Source organism: Balaenoptera musculus, chromosome X, assembly GCF_009873245.2.
Source record: "Balaenoptera musculus isolate JJ_BM4_2016_0621 chromosome X, mBalMus1.pri.v3, whole genome shotgun sequence".
In the NCBI taxonomy this organism is placed as follows: Eukaryota; Metazoa; Chordata; class Mammalia; order Artiodactyla; family Balaenopteridae; genus Balaenoptera; species Balaenoptera musculus.
Window position 1 is genome coordinate 108,326,860 of NC_045806.1, and position 20,810 is coordinate 108,347,669.

The following is a 20,810-nucleotide window of genomic DNA, read 5'->3' on the forward strand; positions in this document are numbered from 1 at the left end:
TCCTTGGGATTTACCCAAAGGAGTTGAAAATCTATGTTCACACAAAAACCTGCACATAAATGTTTATGGCAGCTTTATTCATAATTATCAAAACTTGGAAGCAACCAAGATGTCCTTCAGTAGATAAATGCATAAATAAGCTGTAGTACATCCAGAAAATGGAATATAACTCAGCACTACAAAGAAGTGAGCTATCAAGCCATGAAAAGACATGAAGGAACTTTAAATGCATATTACTAAGTGAAAGAAGCCAATCGGAAAAGGCTACATACTGTATGATTCCAGCTATATAATATTCTGGAAAGGGCAAGACTATGGAGAAAGTGCAAAGATCAGTTGTTGCTAGAGGTTGACGGGAGGGTGGGATTAACAGGCAGCACACAGAGGGTTTTTAGGGCAGTAAAACTATTCTGGATATCATAATGGTGGATACCAGTCATTTATACATTTATCCAAACCCACAGACTGTACAACACCAAAAGTGAATCCTAATGTAAACAATGGACTTTGAATGATAATGATGTGTCAGTGTAGGTTCGACTGGTGTGGGATGTTGACAGTAGAGGAAGCTGTTGGGGGGAAGCAGATGGAATATGGGAAGTCTTTGTATTTTCCACGCGATTTTGCTGTGAACCTAAAACTGCTCTTAAAAATAAAACTCTGTTTTTAAAAACTGCAATGTGGGATCCTGGATTATAAACCCCGGAACAGGGAAAGGACATTAGGGGGAAAACATGTTAATTTCCTGGACTTGATCACTGTAATATGATTAAGTAAATTGTTAACATTAGGGGAAGCTGAGTGAAGGATATATGTGAACTCTTTACTATTTTTTGCAATAAAGTCTAAAGTCATTTCAAAATTAAAAGTTTTTAAAATTACAGCCATAATTTCAGTTTAAACAGACAAAATAAATAAAATTCCCATTTCTTCAAGAGACCTTTGTTGTCCATGAAGTATATTACAAGGCATTCTTTTATAAATGAGACCACCTGTAACAAAGTCCTTCTGGCATTTAAGTAACTATATGTAAACAATAATATTATTACTAATATAATTAATACTAAGTGCTACATATTTTGTTCTAATTACTCTATAATGTAATTACTCCAACCTCCATTTGATAGGTGAAAAAACTGATTATCCAAAGTCACTTAATTATGGTTACCAAAGGGGAAAGGAGGGGGAGGATAAATTAGGAGTTTGGGATTAACATATACACACTACTACATATAAAATAGATAACCAACAAAGACCTACTGTACAGCACAGGGAACTATACTCAATATTTTGTAATAACCTATAAGGGAAAAGAATCTGAAAAAAATACATATGTATGTATAACTGAATCGCTTTGCTGTATACCTGAAAGTAACACAACATTGTAAATCAACTATACTTCAATAAAAAATATTTTAAGTCACTTAATTAGTGATAGAGTTGTGATTTCAGCTTCAGAATCCAGGAACTCAACCACATCCTATACTGCTTCTCAAAAACAAAAGCGGTGGTAGTAGTAGTAGCAGCAACAACAAAAATGATGTTGATGGTGGTGGTAATAATAATAATAATAAACCAGCCCTTAGATAAGATCATTTTGACATACATCACTTTCACTCTACAGCACAGTATTGTGATAGGTAAGTGCCAGTGTTTTGTTAAATATATAACTGTTACGGGAAGAAATGCTAATTTGAGAGAATCTAATGGTTGAGGGTAAAAAGTTACCTTCTGTTTTTCTCTATAATCTTCTCCTTCAAACTTGTACAAACTTTGTTCAGTGTCCATTCTAAAATTTCTCAGAGAAGACTCTCCCATTTTCTGCAAGCGTTCATTCATCTCTGCAGTCTAAAGTTGAATGCATTGAAATTAGAAAATTATCCCTGAATTACTTATAAAAATCTGTGGATTTTCTATCTTTTTACAAGTCAGGTTTTGATATGAAATATGCAATCTGTTAATTTACAAAGTAATAATGCAACGTTAACATCAAACTTGAATATAAGTTTAATTTGCCCCAAGTATTTTAAATACTTAAATGGTTCTTAAGTGTTCTCACTTAGGCTTTCTTTAAAATCTTTTGTCATTGAAAATGTAGCCATATTATAATTTCTGCTGCATAATTTTAATGGGACACATGGCTAATGCTAAAACAAAGGCAAACTTGGATTAAACAACACATTTGCACACTAACATGAAACACAGTAACACAAGATTGTTCAAATTCCAACATATGACCTCAGATACATGAAAAGGTACTAAATATAACTAATCGTCAGGGAAATGCAAATCAAAGCTACAATGAGATATCACCTCACACCTGTTAGAATGGCCATCATCAAAAAGTCTACAAATAATAAATGCTGGAGAGGATGTGGAGAAAAGGGAACCCTCCTACACTGTTGGTGGGAATGTAAATTGGTTAAGGCAATGTAGAAAACAGTATGGAGGTTCCTCAAAAAATTAAAAATAGAGCTACCATATGATCCAGCAATTCCAAATTCCACTCCTGGGAATTTATTTGAAGGAAATGAAGACACTAACTTGAAAAGATACCTACCTGCACCCCCATGTTCGTTACAGCACTATTTACAATAGTCAAGACATGGAAACAACCTAAGTGTCCATCGATGGATGAATGGATAAAGAAAATGTGGTGTAAATGTATACAATGGAATATTACTCAGCCATTAAAGAGAAGGAAATCCTGCCATTTGCGACAGCGTGGATGGACCTTGAGGCTATTATGCTAAATGAAATAAGTCAGACAGAGAAAGAAAAATACCATATGATCTCACTGATATGTGGAATCTAAAAAAAAAGAAAACCTAACTCATAGACCCAGAGAACAGATTGGTTGGTTGCCAGAGGTGGGGGGGTGGGAAGTCAGTTATAAAATAAATAAGTCCTGGGGCTATAATATAAATGTATGGAGATATAGCCTCAGAAACAAAAAATAGTCTGAAAAGTAAATTCGACCAATTTGCAGGAAATACAGTAAATAAGTGAACATGGTAAAATACCCCGTGGGGATGGAATCAGCAAAGTCTAGACTGTGAGCAACTCAAAAGGCAAACAATCCAGTTTCTTCACCAAATAAATTACAAGGGAAATAATACATAAATAGAGGGAGAACCTACAGGTTAAAAAAGATACACATGACGTATCAACCAGTGACAATGTATAGACCTTATATGCATTCTGATTTTTAAAAAAAGTTTTAAAAAAGCTTAGCTACTTCTGAGATAATTGGAAATTTGAATTATAACTGGATTTTTGATGTTAAAGAATTATTGGGGTTTTTCAGGTGGGACAATGCCATCATGATTATGTTTTTAAAGAGTTCTTATATTTTAGAAATACATAGTGAAATATTTATAGCTGAAATGATATGGCTGAGATTTGCTCCCAAATAAACCAGGAAGGGGGAAGATGAACTGGGGGTGTGAATGGGGCAGGACTGGTTGATGGTTGTTGGAAACGGGTGATAAGTACATGGGGGTTCATTACACTATTCTGTCTACTTTTGCTTATGTTTGAAATTATCCATAATAATTTGTGAAAAAAGGTAAATTCAACACAAAATTGCAATATTCTGAAACAGCTTATTATACTTTAACAAATAATGCTTTAATATTTTACAAAATGTTCACAAAAGTTTCAGTTGACACAATGTATCAGTAGATAATTTCTAATCCCATGCAAAAAAGTCGCAAAAATGCAGTCCTGATACAAGTGATTAAACACAAAATTTTCTGGGCTTTTAAGTAGAGTAAATACCAATATTATAAGCATGAGATACAAGGTTACTCAGTTTTAAACTCTGGTTCTTACTCTTCTCACCAAAATTTAAACTAAAAAAAAAACCTAAATTATCCCCGGATATAAATCTACAAATTCTTAGAACATGAATCATTTGAAACATGCAGTTTGAAACATGCATTTGAAACAACTCACTACAATAATCATGCTGAAATAAACTGATGTTAAAGCAATCCATCATGAAAACAAAATGCCATTTTAACTAACCTTCTTTTCCCCTCTTTCCAGAAGAGTTGTAATGTCTTCATCTGTCAGCTCACTTTCTTTAGAAGCAAAAACATGGGTGGCTCCATGACGTATCATTTGTAACATTTCCTCTTTTGCCATCTTGTTAGACTGCTGGTCAATAAGTCTTCCTGATAATAAAAATAAAAGTTGTATATATTCAATGATATTCCAGAGAAAGCATAGCATATTAGTTCTAATCAGAAACTAGTACATTTAAACATAAGTAAAACTTTATAACGGAAAATTAGTGAGCTTTAAAGTAATTTTTTAAATGAACAACCCTGCAAGTTTTTCTTCTACCATACCTTCTATTTCAATATGAATTTCCTTCTATAAAATTCAGTTAAAACATAGAAGGACAGAAACATTTTTTCATGTTCAAACTTCACTTCTCAGATCAAATTGTTCTGTATGAAAAGGCACCCTCTAATACATGTTTTAAAATTTTTAAACCAAACATTTTATCTGCTAAATAATACCAAGTACTTGAAAAGACATGCCACTGACATTCAACTATAAGCTAGTGATGTTCAAGTACCTACTCCATATACTGAATGCCAGGTTTCAAAATAGGCAGATTTAAATTAGCATTGTTTTTTTAATTTGACTTTTTTCTTTTACTAAGTTTGCAGATTTTGGTCAACTTTCATTAAAAGTAATCTCCGGGCTTCCCTGGTGGTGCAGTGGTTGAGAGTCCGCCTGCCAATGCAGGGGACACGGGTTCGAGCCCTGGTCTGGGAAGATCCCACATGCCGCGGAGCAACTGGGCCCGTGAGCCACAACTACTGAGCCTGCACGTTTGGAACCTGTGCTCCGCAACAAGAGAGGCCGCGATAGTGAGAGGCCCGCGGACCGCGATGAAGAGTGGCCCCCGCTCGCCGCAACTGTAGAAAGCCCTTGCACAGAAACGAAGACCCAACACAGCCAAAAATAAATAAATAAATAAATAAATAAAAGTAATCTCCTCTGAAGAAAATTGCCGGTGTTTTTCAAAAAAAAAAACACCTAATTCAGTTTACACGTATAAATACCTTGTTGTATGACAATTGAGTCAAGTCTCAGTTTTATCTCAGCTCTTTCAACAATCCTTTCTTCAACGGTGTTGTCGGTGATGAGACGAAATACACGTACTGGCTTCTTCTGACCGATACGATGTGCCCGATCCTAGTAGAAAAAATCCTAATATAAGACATTGGGTATTCTGGATAAAATGTATGGTATAGCCAGCTTATGCTATAAAATTCTGAAAATAAAAATTAGTTCCTGCCACCTTTGAAACGAGGGTAAAGAATATTAAGAATATCTAGAGACCCCTGGGAACACAGAAATCTGCAAATATTCTGCCGTACCATTAATGGAAATTTCCAGAAGGACAACAGACAAAATCCCTTTAAGATGAGGACTAAAGAGAGCTGAAAGCTTCTGGATTAAGTTACTAAGTAACTTTAAGCCATTAAATACAAACATCTTCCACACTAGCAAGGAGTTTTTTAAGTGAGGGGCAAAGTAGTTAATAAGGGTTGCTTTGGTGGCAAAAGTCAGCTTTCTCTCATCAGCAAGCAGTTCTTTCTGTTTACTGAGGCAATTCAGGGATCTGTAGTAAAGGGTCATAAAAATTAATGGGCTATTAATACCCTTACTGTATGGTCTTGAACTGGTCCTATGGTTTACAGTTGGTAAAGGTGTTACAGGTGGCAAGTTCTGATAACATATAAACAGCTAGAGGGAGTGTTTTTGTTTTTTGTTGTTTTTTTTTTTAAACATCTTTTTTGGAGTATAATTGCTTTACAATGGTGTGTTAGTTTCTGCTTTATAACAAAGTGAATCAGTTATACATATACATATGTCCCCATATCTCTTCCCTCTTGCGTCTCCCTCCCTCCCACCCTCCCTACCCCACCCCTCTAGGTGGTCACAAAGCACCGAGCTGATCTCCCTGTGCTATGCGGCTGCTTCCCACTAGCTATCTATTTAACGTCTGGTAGTGTATGTATGTCCGTGCCACTCTCTTACTTTGTCACAGCTTACCCTTCCCCCTCCCCATATCCTCAAGTCCATTCTCTAGTAGGTCTGCATCTTTATTCCCGCCTTGCCCCTAGGTTCTTCATGACTTTTTTTTTTTTTTTTTTTTTTTTTTTTTAGCAGCCACTATGGAGAACAGTATGGAGGTTCCTTAAAAAACTAAAAAGAGAACTACCATACGACCCAGCAATCCCACTACTGGACATATACCCTGAGAAAACCATAATTCAAAAAGAGTCATGTACCACAATGTTCATTGCAGGGGGAGTGTTTTTAAAACACAAGAAGCGGCCAGGGCAAATAGGTGAAGGGAGGAGGCTGGTCGAGAAAAAAAAATCAAAGAAACAGGGTTCAAAACAGCCCTTGTACTAAATATAAAAACACTAGAGCCAGTAACAGTTTCAACACAGCACACTGAGAGAGAAAGCAACACCCCACACATATTTACATTTCAAACTCAAATCAGTAAATCGTGAAAGATCAGCTATCCTCTAACACTTTTAAGGAAATAAAGTGCTACCAGTAAGTTTTCCAGTTCAGTAACACTGTAACTTACTGGGGCTTACTCCTACTTAGTCACATCAAACATGCAGTTAGGTACCTAAAGCAGTAACAATTATGCCAAAGCATGTGGATTTTAAAATGTCCCAATGGTCAATATTTTCAATTCTCTATTATAAAAGAAAAGGGATGACTTCTAAGCTCTGCCTCACTGGCATATGACTTTAATCGTTTTCAAAGACAGTCAGTTGTCCCATAAATTCCGGGGATTTTGAATGCATAGCTATGTTGTATCTTTTTACTTCTGAAATTATATATATCTCAAAACTTGAGTCACAGTGACTCAAGTTGTAGCTCTAGTTCAATAAATGATACCATGATGAAAGGTAAAAAAAGCTCCCTGAATCTTTTTTAAACATAGAGTAGTTTCTGATGGTGTCCTTAGGCAGCAAATGTTTTCCTGGAATATATTCCTTTGTTACCTTTTTACCTTCTTGCCCCAATTGTTTTATAACAGAAATTAAAATCCTATCTCTCCCAATTTCAGTGCTAAGGATTTTAATATATTTAGTTGTTAAGGAAAATAATACTGAAAGACTAATTTTTAAACCCTTTTCATTAAAACATATGTATGTGCCCTCTTCAATATTTAGGAGTGGGAAAAAATGACATTTCTGTTTCATGATAAAAGCCAAAATCAACACACAAATGCTATAGTTGGGCTTGGGGTGTATTTGTTTTTGTTTTGTTTGTTTTTGCAATTAGCACAGCAACTTTGTTTTCCAGAAAAATCTATTTTAACATCTACAAAACCCCCCAAAGATTGTTGTTACCCTTTTATCATAAATTACCTTTGTGCTGTATAAATAACAATAGTTTTCTGAGCTAAGGTAAATTTCTGATATCATTAAAGATTACTAACCATAGCTTGTAGATCAACCTGTGGATTCCAGTCTGAGTCATATAGTATAACCACATCAGCACTTGCCAAGTTAATTCCAAGACCTCCAGCCCTGGTACTCAGCATAAAGATGAATTTGCTACTATTAGGAACATTAAAGGCCTCTATTGCTTCCTTTATTTAATTGACAGGAGATGGAAGAAAAAGAGAGAAAAATCAAATTATATTATCAGAGTCCTTAAGAAAGAAATAAACATTTTAACATGCATGCTCAAAACCCCACTTTGTAATATTCTTCCACCTTCAAAAATATTTAAGCATCTATCTATAAACTGTACTATGTGTACAGTAAAAAGTGTATTACATAACGTTCCTAATCTTTAGAAGCTTACATCAATAAAAAGAACAATCACAAAGACAAATTTAACTAAGCAAGTAATCAATCATTTAAATTATTTTAAAATAATAATAGTGAAAATGTTTTAATTGAGTGGGAGCTAAAATATATCTAGGGGGTAAAATGTCATATATCTCAACTTCATTCCCATTAATTTATGAAGAATTAATAAAGAAGGTATAGAAGACCAACCAAGAGAGATAAAAGTTTAGAAATGGGAATGAGAGCAACAGATAGAGGGGAAGGTAAGTAGATTTATTTCCATATGGTGAAAAGGAGCAAACAGGGAAGTAATGAGGAAAATCAGGAAAGTAATCCAGGGATATTCAGTGAAGAGTCTTAAAAATTAATAGGATGTTAATATCCTTACTATATAAAGATCTCATACAAATTAATTAGAAAGAAACACTAAGACCCCAATAGAAAAATGAGAAAAAAAAGGACAGTACACAAAAGAACAAGTACGAATGGCTAATAAACACAAGAATAATGTTCAATCTCACTAGTAATCAAATAAATGCAAATTAAAACAACATAATACCATTTTTTAAAGATTAAAAAAATGATATACTCAATGTTGACGAGGGGGCGGTGAGACGGGCACTCTCATACATTGCTGCTGGGAGTGTAAATTGGTACAACCTTTCTGGAAAGCAATTTGGCAATATGCATCAAGAGTCTTAAAAGTGTTCATACCCTTTGACCCAGTAATTCCACTTCTAGGAATTTATCCTAAGGAAATAATCAGAGATGGGCACAAAGATTTATGTATAAGGACTTTTACTTAAGCATTATTTATAATAGTGAAAAATTGGAAACAAACTGAATGATCAACAATAGGGGGATAAATTATTTATTGTATGTCCACAGGATGAAATATTACACTAAAATTATTTTTACAATGATATTTTTTACTGATGTAGGAAAGTAAAACATAATGTTGAGTAAAAAGTATCAGGATACTGAACTTCATATGTAGTGTATAGAGTATAATATTAATTATTTATATATTATATATGCATAAAAAGATTGGCCAGAAATACTTTTCTTCTCAAGATTTCCTTGGCAATCATATATTACTTTCATAATAACAAAATACAGGAAGTTCTATTTTTAAGGAATGGAATGGCATGGTCAAAAGTTGCAGACAGAGAAGGTGACTCTGCCGCAGTCCATACAGCATGTAGAGGGGGCAGTACAGAAGCAGCATGGTGTAGTGAGAGGCAATTTGGTGTAGAGGAAATAGCAAAAACCTGGGCATGAATCATAACTCTACCATTTATTACACATGTGGTTCTCAGCAAGCATTTAACCTCTCTGAGACACAGTTTCAAGTGGAGAAAATTATGCCAATACTTTACTGGGCTGCTGGGAGAATTCAGCTGGAACTCTAAGTTGCCTAGCTCATAATCGTTGCTTGACAAATGTTAGTTCCTTTCGCTATAAAAGTGAGGAGGCCAATACGTAAAGGTTACAGAAGCTAGCTGAATTTAGCTGTAGCAACGGAGAAAGGGCAAATCCGGCTGCTATTGAGAAAGAATTGCTTATTAACAGCTCGCAAACAAATCGAGTAAGGAATTAAAGGTAGTCTTCCCCTTCTTACTAGGAAATAGATGAAATGCTTATCTGAACAGCAACATAATGGGAAGGCAGGACATTTCCAAAACAAAATTAACAGCTCTCACTTTGCTCTATCTTTTTTTTTTTAAAGATTTGTTTTTGATGTGGACCGTTTTTAAAGTCTTCATTGAATTTGTTACAATATTGCTTCTATTTTATGTTTTGGATTTTTGGCTGCAAGGCATGTGGGATCTTAGCTCCCTAGCCAGGGATCGAACCCGCAGCCCCTGCATTGGAAGGCAAAGTCTCAACCACTGGACCACCAGGGAAGTCCCTCACTTTGCTATATCTAAAGTCAAAGCATGTGACTCAAAGTCTCTGAAGGGAGAACATTATCTAACATTTTAAGAAACCAGATAATTGGAGCATAATTAGGTAAAGTCCACATTATTCATGAGCAGAGAGATTAGACAGAAATGCAAATTGGCTATTTGAGATCAGAAAGCACCTACTCTTCTGCCTTAGTAACATCTTCATTCCGGGAAGAAGGGCCATCTTGAATGGTACTATGCTTAATGTGGATTTGGAGAAATCCATTCCCAGGAATAAATCAGCAAAAGCCCAATAAAGCTTCAAGTTATCATTTCAGAGAGGGTAAAAGACTAAAGAGCAGGGAACAGTATAAGCTTTGAAACGTCCTCATTTTTAAATATTACCACAACTGTTTTCCCACAGTGGGTAGCAGGAAAACTCATAATGTGAAAAGGGCCTGTGCTCCTGCTGTGGACACTATCGTACACTATGCCAGGTTTCACTAAGGAGGCACACAAGGGACAGAGTGCCCACTGCAGCTATGGAAGGAGAGGGACACAGGCTGAGAGCCTTTGTGGCCTGAGAAGGGGTCCTAGAGCTGAGAGGTGAAAAGGCCTGTGTGCACTTTCATGACCTGTGGGCTATACTGCACTACATAGTACAAAAACTCTGTTCATACATATTATATGCAGTGATCCTCACAACACTGTCAGGAAAACAGAAGCCTAAGCATTAATATTACCCTTATAATAAAGAGTCAAAGATACTGAGGCTCAGAGGATTAAATAGCTTGCACGCATAGTGGTGGAGTTGGTGTTAAGTTCAGGTCTTCTGAAACCAAGTTCAATGCATTTTCCACTATACCATGAAATCACGATCTCTGCCCAGAGCATGAGTATAGACTTAAAACAGAGGCCAAAGACAGAGCCCTGAAGGATCACAGAAAAGAGAAGATAAATTAGCAAAGCCCTCTCCCTCAAAAAATAAGTGCTTTAAAGGGCTTAAAATACATTAGACCCCTGACATTCATGAGAAATCATCTAAAATTCTTTAAGAATTTCCAAATTAGAGAAAAATACTGGGTGCTAGGCAGGCTTCCTCATTAGCTAAGTGACTCATTCCTGCACACCAACCTTTTAGTACTCCAAAATCCAAGTGCATGATAAGCTCCTACACCTATGTTGTCCATTTCAGTTGTACAAAATTTCTATAAGACTGAGATCATTCCCTTTACAAATTACTGTCTCATGAGTCTACGGTTGTTCATAAATTGAAACAATCTCAACTGTTAAACTCCATGAATGGCGAGGGTCTAATGTAGGAGGCAAATCAAGAAAAGAAAATGACATAGAATCAGGGGTCAAAGAGTAAACTGAGAAACAAGTAGTCAAAAGGCCAGAGACAGCAGTGATTAGAGGAGGTAAGGATGTAATAGATAACTTAGGATGTCTTTGAAAACCTTGGAAAGAATGATTTGTAAAGAGCCAGTGTAATGGAAGTCCAGCTAAAGATCTCAAAGAGAGAGAGATGGTAGTGAGAAATTCAATGCACCTAGCTAAAGAAAAGGCCAAAGTTCAAAACTACCTAATGATTAAAAACATGGCTTAATTGAACTCTGATTTTTCAAGTCTTGTTTTATTTTCTCTTCCTCACCTCTCTTTCTTCATGTGGGGTTTGTCCATCCAGTCGACAATACTCGTAACCACGCCACATACAATAATCCTCCAAAATGTCCAGCAAGCGAGTCATCTGGCTAAAAATGAGAACCCTTGAACCTAAAACATTTCACCAAAAAAAACCAAGTTATTCATCTTGTGTAAAACTAACTTGAAAGTTACAAAAATAAAAGTAAACATCATATGCAATATAAATATATAGCACATGAACAGTCCACTAACCACACACACACACACACACACACACAAACACAAACACACACCTTCAACGATACTATACAGAAGTATGCATTTGTTGAGTTACACATTTTTAAGGTCTTCAAAATCCTCCATGCATATTGAGATGATTTAAAATCTGCCCTTACTAGAAATAGAGACACAGATGTAGAGAACAAACATACGGACACCAAGAGGGGGCAAGTGGTGGGTTGAATTGGGAGATTGGGATTGACATATATACACTAATATGTATAAAACAGATAACTAATAAGAACCTTCTGTATAAAAAAATAAATAAAATAAAATTTAAATGATAAAAAAATAAATTTTAAAAATAATAAATAAATAAAATAAAATCTGCCTTTACTCCATCCTGAGGATGTTTCTAGTCTCTCATCCTCAGTAGATACATCCCCATACTGCTTCCAAGCTTCTCTTCCTAACATACAAGTCTGATCACATCACTCTCCACAGCCAAATTTTCTATGACCACCCCCATCACCTTCAAAATAGTCCAAACTCCTTAAATCATAGTGTAAAAGGCCTTTTGTAATGGCCCCATCCATCTTCCCAGACTCATCCACTGCCACTCTACCCAGATACCACAAGCTCCACATTCCCTTCTTTCACATCTCTGCTTCACTGAAGATGCGGAACACCCTTCCCTTCCTTTTCCTCATGGTTTACTCCTACACATTCTCCCGTGCTCACCTCAAACGTCATCTTTGTGAAGACTTCCCCAACTCCCAATCTCTCAGCATATCACAGCACTATCACAATGACCTGCAACTATTCCCCCTCGCTGTACTGTGAGCATCTACAAGGCAAGGACTGTTGTCTTGTGCATCTTTGCATACCCAGCCCATAGGACAATTCCTGACAAACAGTAAATACTCAACAATGTGTGCTGAACAAGTGAATGAATGAATGACAAATGATTATGCAAAATGTTATTCATATACAATATTAAGTTACTTCATATTAATTTGAAGATTTGTAACTCACCCTGTTCTTTGAGTTTGGCCAACAGTTTATCAAGAACTACCATTTTACCACTGTTGCTAACAATGTGCTCATCTGTGGTATACGGTGGACCAGGTTCAGCACCATCAAACAGGTAAGGATGATTACAGCACTTTCGAAGCTGCATCAGAATGTTTAAGAGCCGCATCTTGTCCATTTTGCCAGCAGAGTTTAGAACATCAATATCTTTCATCAGGATTTTTGTATACCTAAAATTTTAAACTATAATTAATCATCGACTATTATAAAGGCTTAATGCCATCAAGAAATGTCCCTTTGGAAAAAAAATTAATGTCCCTTTGGTGATCTGCTTAGATTCCTATTTAAAGAAAAACAAAAAGATTTGATTTGAGACTAAATTTGATCAGCAAAACCAAAAAATAGTGAAGATCTGAATATTTTAACTTGTATGTTGCCTGTAAACCTATTTCCTCCTGCTTTATCCATTGCTAAAAATTGCCATCAGCTGATAACAATTCAGACAACTACATCTGAATATTTGCTGAAAGTTGGTATCTGGCTTTTACTTGTTTGAGCTAAAAACAATTGCAATTTCTTATACCTGTCTTCATAGGTCATTTTTTTCTGATCCTATAAACATTTTTATTATCTTTTCTAGACCTTCACCCAGGAGAAAACAGACCTACGTATCCACCTGGACAGTAATAATATTTAATTATAACGACAGCCAACTTGTACTGAGTGCAAGTGCCAGGTATATGAATCATCTTGTTAAATCTTCACAACTCCAAGATAAGTACTAGGGTCACTGCCATTTTACAGATGGAAATTCAGGCAGCTAAAAGAAGTGAAACAATTTATTCAGAGCCACAGAAAGGGACAAAGCGAGGGTTTGATCTTAACGTCTGAGTCCAGAGAAATATACTCTTTACAAGTACTCTATACTGGCTTCAATAATAGAGAAGTCACTGTATATTATAAATTATCTAATTTTATTTATATAAGCAACATTTTGCTTCTCTTAGTAGCATTATTACATTATTAACATGTTTAATTTTATCTAATTTATGATTCCTTGTGACTCCTCTTGTCAATTTCCTGCTCTGCTTGTATTTATCAATACAAGCTTGCTTTTTTCATTGATGGAAAAAGCAAGAATAACTAACAAATGTGCCAGTGACATTATCCCCTTTAACCCTAACATCCTTATAAGTAAGTATTATTATCCCCATTTTACAGAAGGGAAACTGAGATTACATAACTTGTCCAAGCTAAATAGCTATTAAGAGGCAAAGCACTGACTCAAACACAGGTCTATAGACTCGAAGACCCATGCCCTTTCCTAAAGGTTAAATAAAATACTCATCAATTTTCTATTAAAATATCTGAACTACTTAACTTGGCATTTAAACATAAAAATGTAATTTTTGAACTAAAGGCGCAACTGAACCACTACAAAGCTAATTTTTAATAAATAAATTCTAATGGAAATAAAATAGCTCACCATTCTCGCTGCATTTTACTCAATCCCAAGTAAATCTTGATTTCCTTTTTAGGAGGCAGGCTCTTCTCTACATCAGTTTTTATACGTCGTAACAAAAATGGTTTTAAAACCTAAAAAGTGAGAGTTTTTATAAAAGTTTATAAAACATTCAATATTATAAACCATTTATTTCATTGACAACACCCTAATGTGAAATTTACTTCCCACTGTATAATCTGAAAAACACTACCAACACCAGTTGCCAACTTTCTTGGTAAAAAAGAACCAAGTAATGGCCCATTAGAGACTCAGAATAGGGGACCTAAATTAGATATTCATGATTTGATGGCAGAAAAGACATTAAAAATTAAGACAATAAGATTATTGACTATTGAAAAAGTACAAAATATCCTTTTTTTAAAAATCTGCTGTCATACAATATTTTTAAACCTGAGAGGAAATCTGAGGTCAGAGTATGGATCCAAGAGTCTCTAAAAGTGAAACAAAAATTCAAGCCATTTAAAAATGGTTAAATATATGAATGAGGAAAAAATGGTTCAATGTTAAGGAAGATACGAATGAAAAGAGAAAAAAACATGAAATAATCAGTATATACCTGCAAGGCAAATTCTATCACAAGAAAAAAAAAATCTCTAGAGGACCTGCAATGTGCCAAATACTACGCCATGAACTTGATAGAGTATTAAATCCTTACAATAAATCTTTGAGGGAAAGGCAATTATTTCAATTTTAGTAACGTCACCAAAGTCACCTTGCTAGTAAGTGGTAGAAGCAGAAATCAAACCCAGATCAGGCTGATTCTGCATCCAGCTCAGTCCCTGATTAGCTGTTGTGAGCTGGGCAAGTTCTTTAACTTTTCCAAACCTGTTTCCTCATCCATTCATCCAAAACATATAGATTTATGGTATATATGTATGCCAAGCATTTTTAAATGGGGATAAAGATACCTATTTTCAAGGCTGCTGTGACAATTTGTGGTAGTACATGTGTAGAGCTTAACCACAGTAGACATCAGTAAACTGTGGCTATTATTACTAGAGATCCATGGGAGGTAAGGAAAAGGGAAGTGTAAAAGAAGACTTCTGGTTTCCTGCTTGGGCCTCTTAAATTTGTCTAAGTGGCATTTTTAAGAGTTTCAACTGCCTGTGAGACATTTAGGCAGAAGACTCAGAAGGCAGTGGGATATCTAAGTTTAGAGCTTAGGAGAGAGACAAGGAGAGAGAAATTTGGGAGTTACAAGTATAGAGGTGGTAGCTGAAACTATGGGAGTGAACCCCCAGGGAGAGCACAAATGAAAAAGGAAGACAAAGACAAAGCCCTACAAAACACTAAACTTTCAGGGACAGAGAAAGAAAAGCCCATGATGGGGACTGAAAAGAATAGCCAAAGAGGTAAGAGAAAATCCATCCCATACCCCAGACACTAAACAGAAAGCTCTTAAAGCAGGAGTGGTTAGCGGTACTAAATATTACAGAGATGCTAGGGCACTGACCAAAAGGTATACCCTGAACTAAGTAACTGAAAAATCACAAACACTTGTGAGGTAAGTTTCAATTGTATTTAATGGATAAAAGCTAGTGGTCAATGGATTCAGGAGTGAATAGGACCCACCAGAGACAGAGTAAACATTCCCCAGAGTTGACCAAGTTCGTGCTATCAGAGGCCCAGCTGTACTACAACTTGTGTTACAAGATTCTTGGAAGATTTGTCTTCTACTCCTCTGCATTCTTACAATAAATTCCCTATTACATAAGGTCATTTGTTTCTGGACTTGTTCTGTTTAACTCTAAATAAATATTTACATAAAGTATGATGACTGTTGGGGCTTCAAGTCAATAAATGTTTAATGAGCAGTTACTCTGGACCAGGCACACAGGGCACAATGTGGTGGAAAATAGACAGGGTCTCTGCCACATCAAGTTTACATTTTTCCAGGGTAGGGGGAGAGAGGGAGAAGTGGACAATACATGGGTTTTTTTTTTTAGTATTATTTGTAAAGAGAGATTGAGACTCTCGTTAAAAACAGCAGACAAGAAATAGCAAATGCATCTATACCCACTTCCTCACAAAACTCCACTAAGCCAATTAAAATTATAGGTGTATATTTTAAAAAAGAGTGAATAGGGACTTCCCTGGAGGTCCAGTGGTTGAGACTCCACGCTGCCAGTGCAGGGGGCAGGGGTTTGATCACTGGTCGAGAACTAATATCCCACATGCCGCATGGTGTGGCCAAAAAAAAAAAAAAAAGAGCAAATAGGAGATTTGGTGGTGGAGATAGAGGGGATAAACTAAACTTTCAAATAGCTTAGCCATCAAGGTAATAAACCAGAATCAGAGCTCGAGAAGGACAAAGTGTTGAGGGAGTACTGTTCTGTGTATGTGAGGTGGGGGCATCTAAGTGTGAGTTAGGATTTAATAAGGGAGATAATTAAGCATATTTACATGTTGAAGGAAAAGAGCCAACATGGAAGGAGAGGTAGAAAATTCAGTCAATAAAAAGGATAAATCAAGGGGAAAAGTCCATAAGGAAACAGGAAAAGATGAGATCCAGGGTTCACATTGGAACAATTAGCCATTGCTGGGAGAAAGAAGACCTCTTCCACTCAAACAGGGGTAACACAGATGCAGATATCCTTGGAAGATGGATATCCTTGAAGGAGTTCCTACCTAATGTCTTCTATTTTCTCTTTGAGAAAGGAATGATGGTACTTGGTACTTGCTGAGAAAGGAGGAGGGCAGGGAACACCTGGGTTAGAGGTCTTGGGGAGACTGGGGAAAGTCTGAAATAGCTGTTCTAGGAAATGAGAAAGAACGCTGAAGAAGGCCATGTTGAAGGATCACCAACATCATCAAATCCCAGCTTATGTTAGGGAACATGAAACTGTAGTGGCTCCAACCTGTACAGTGGGTGTAATCTTCTTTATCAGTGTTGAGCAGCCCCAGTACAGAGCAGGTCACTCTGCTAGTAAGTGGTAGAAGCAGAATTCAAACCCATAGGACAGAGACACAGTTACATAATTCCAGTTTAGGGCTTTTAGGGCAGAAATGGCAGATCAAGAGAGCAAGGGAGTTTGAGATATTGGCAAAAAAAAAGTGGTTCAAGTGATAGAAAATGGGCTCATTGCTGGATACAGAAAATGTAACAGAAATGGTCTGACAGATGGGGGTAAAGCAGGGGTCCAGGCACTGGATATCTCTGTGAGATAACAGGACAGGTACAAATGGAGTAATATGAGTGAAAGAGAAGGATACAAGAAGCTGTTAACAAAGAAGGGAAAACTGGTGTTCAATGAATGTGAGGGGGTCACCTGGTAATGAATAGATGACAGATAAAAGAATGGACGGAGGATGGACTTGCAAGATAACTTGAGCCTCAAAGGAAGAGTTTTACACATGACAGTGGAGAAGCAATGGTTTTGAAATGGCATTGAGGAACTAGGAGAATACTGATGCAATCTCAAGGAACTGTGGGGTACGGGAGAGTGAACAGCCTCTATGGGAGAGAAGCACATTATCCAGGGGAGAGAGCCAAAGCAAAAGAGCTGTTCCATAGAGAAGCTGAGGATATAGTAGGAGTTTGCCTCCCAAAGAGGCTATTAAAAAAGTTGAGAGGGAAAAACACTGAGACTGAGCCCAGAAGCAAATCCACAAGTTCAAACAGATTCTATAGCAGCTTGTTTTCTGACTCAGTTATATATATATAATTACTAAATTTTCCTGTCTGCTATTACTTACTGCGTGAAGTCTTTCCACAAGTTTTTGATCACCAAGGCAATTTTTAGTGTCAAACCAAGAATCAAAGTCCTGTGGAGGGGTGAAAATTCTGCAGTAAGTGCACAGTTGTTTTTTTTAATAAATTCAGTATTCTATAAATTCTTATACAACTCATATAGCAATAATTCATTTTAAAAGCACTGTCAAAAATATGTTAACTGTGATGGCCAATATTATTTACTTTGAAAACAGATAAAATACTGGAGCAGTTAACAAAATTTGAACCGCATTATAGAGGCACTCCATCAGCAGTTTTTCCTTAAAAAGCTTTTATTAGGCTTCCCCATACCATAGTAACATTATATCCAGTTAAAAGGAGTAGGAATAAGAATAAAAAATCGAAAACATGCTAATGAAAATGTTAATCAAACAGTAAAAATGAACAAAAGCAAGATAAGGTATACAAACCAATAGATAGCTGAACTTGGTACTTTTTATTATCAATTAATATCAGTAATGAGGAAAATCAAGCTCCAAACTCCTTAAATCATTCAATTCTGTTTGCTGCACTAGCATAACCTTGTGTTAATGATAAAAACAGTATAAATCATACATTTACAAAATATGTTGCTTTTCACATCACATATTATAAACTCTTTAGTACTCACCAAATGTTAATACCTGCAATAATTAAAGATTATTTCAATGACTCCACCTGCCAAACTAGTATGCAGAAAACCCTTCCAATTTAATTAAAAGAAAATTTAGAAAGCACTATTCTGAACTCAGTCTACCTTATGTCATAAGTTGTGGTAGCCATGTTATTATATAGGCAAAGTTTAACAGGCAGGATAATCTCAAAGAAAAGAAACATTATTTCTCTAAATATCCCTGTTTGAAAAAATTTCTAGTTAAGAGCACCTTTCTGAGAAAATCAAAACACAAATAAAGAATTACAAGTGAAAAAGAACTATCAATTTCAATCTACATTCTATGCTTTGAAAACAGATGTCTGTGAACACAAGAAAATTACACTTAAAACATATGACAAACTTACATCTGCAGAATTAAAGACATCAGGCAATAAAAAGTTGAGTAGTGCCCAGAGTTCATGCAGGTTATTCTGCAAAGGTGTTCCAGTTAGGAGCAAGCGGTTAGTTGACTTGAACTCACGAACAATCTCTGAAAGCTAGAAAAAGAATAGTTATGTCAACATTGTTTTATTTATTAGAATGTTCATCAGTTCTTCATCCAACCCAATACATTTTTTGAATAAAATAAAACTTGAAAATTAATTTTCTGTGGCAAAATATCCTGGTTCAGGTGACATTGCCACAGTGAAGCACAACTGAACAAAATATTCTAGGCATTTCTACACTTACAAGAATGCAGATCACAGTCACACCTGAGACCGTTCCCCCACTTTAAAAAATGTATTTTTTCCACTTTGGGTCCACAGAAACAGTCAGAACTCTATGGAATTCAGGCTAGTCACTTTATACAACAGTATCGCCTTCTCCCTGCCAATCATGTTCATCCACCATGCCTAGCCAACTTCTAACTTGGCCTGGTCACAATTTTTAAGCACCACACTTGAGCCCATTTTCCCCGAATATCTTATATTAACTTTCTAAATATAAAACCACAAAAACTAAAGCACAAAAAGTATAAAAGAACAGTAATCTTATCAATAAAATGCACATTTTTATAGTGCTCTTAAATTAACAATTATTCTCTAACATGCGTCCTCTTATCGGGTATTAACTCTAATTTGAAAAGCACCACCTGGTGATTTTGCTTCAGTTGTGTCCCTGGTTCTCCCAAAGCAGCCCAGTGATCCAAAGAGAGGTTCATCATAATAATTGACGCTTTTCCTACTGTTGATGGAGTTGAATGGCAAGAAATGTTGGTATTTTTCAATGTTAACACCACACTCTAATTCACACAAGTCAGATAATTCTAGGAAATGATTTTTTCTAATCCATATGAATACACGTAAGGTAGCTCCTCAAAAAATAAACCAATGCAAATGACATTTATACACCAAATATTGCCAAAATATTAAAATACTGTAGCATAACAGAGTTACTTAGGCTGCAACAGTTATAGCAAATGAACACCTAATTTTCTTTACATAAAAACTGGGCTCAATTTTCCTTTGTCTTATATTCAATCATTTAAACTTCAAAATCATTTTAAAAACTGATTTTCATTCACATTCTGTGAATAAAATCACAATCTTCTATCACTTTTTAAATTCTGAATACAGAGAAGTAAACAAACAGAAATGGTAGTTAAAAGAAAACTTTAATAAAGATGTTGAGAACTAGCTTACCTTAGATTTTTCATTCTTTATTCTGTGAGCCTCATCGATGACTAGGTATCGCCAGTGAAACTTTTTGAATACAGATTTTTCTTTAATTACCATCTCATAAGAAGTAACACAAACATCCCACTCTCCTGGCATCATTTCATCACGAATAAAAGCAGCCTGATGCAAAATAAAGTTCCTTATATTAGAATATGTTGACAAGATGTCACAGAATTAAAGCATCAACAGACTATTAAGAATTCTAAGAGACCCTTGGAATCATTCGGTCTTATCCATTTTAGAGATAGGAAATCTGAGGCCCAAAGATACTTTTGTAGTCAATTATCTGTATGACATGCTAATATTTTTCATCAACAAAAGAGAAGCAAAGGCTTCCATTTAAACGAGTACAGCATATTCGATGAACCGGAGAAGTTCATATCACCAGAAGATGACAATTACTAGGCTCTCTCTTCATACCACAAAGGATCAAAAGGACATGGGCAAAGGAACTACTTTCTGAATACCATACTCTTACCAAGATCCCAGCATTACCAACATGATAGCATTTCGATAAATGGAAAAAGCTCAACATACATGAGTGATTCCAAACTTTTGAGATCTCTTGTATGTCTCCTTCACTTTCTAGCAGGGATGAG

At 35.8% G+C, this 20,810-nt stretch overlaps 1 protein-coding gene across 5 annotated transcripts in view; it reads right to left on the reverse strand.

Annotated features, from left to right (window-relative positions):
• The window catches only part of SMARCA1 (SWI/SNF related, matrix associated, actin dependent regulator of chromatin, subfamily a, member 1), a 68,545-nt gene that overhangs the window by 34,040 nt on the left and 13,695 nt on the right, over window positions 1–20,810 (reverse strand). For 3 of the 5 annotated variants that reach the window (XM_036840539.1, XM_036840542.1, XM_036840541.1), the window contains exons 7-17: window positions 20,176–20,331; window positions 18,898–19,029; window positions 17,862–17,930; window positions 14,127–14,236; window positions 12,644–12,870; window positions 11,397–11,518; window positions 8,568–8,603; window positions 7,496–7,648; window positions 5,082–5,214; window positions 4,030–4,178; window positions 1,729–1,848 (exon numbers count right to left, since the gene is read on the reverse strand). In XM_036840539.1, the coding sequence (XP_036696434.1) occupies window positions 1,729–1,848; window positions 4,030–4,178; window positions 5,082–5,214; window positions 7,496–7,648; window positions 8,568–8,603; window positions 11,397–11,518; window positions 12,644–12,870; window positions 14,127–14,236; window positions 17,862–17,930; window positions 18,898–19,029; window positions 20,176–20,331 (1,407 nt within the window). The remainder of the gene's footprint in view (window positions 1–1,728; window positions 1,849–4,029; window positions 4,179–5,081; window positions 5,215–7,495; window positions 7,649–8,567; window positions 8,604–11,396; window positions 11,519–12,643; window positions 12,871–14,126; window positions 14,237–17,861; window positions 17,931–18,897; window positions 19,030–20,175; window positions 20,332–20,810) is intronic. The other 2 variants (XM_036840540.1, XM_036840543.1) reach the window with 1 other exon arrangement.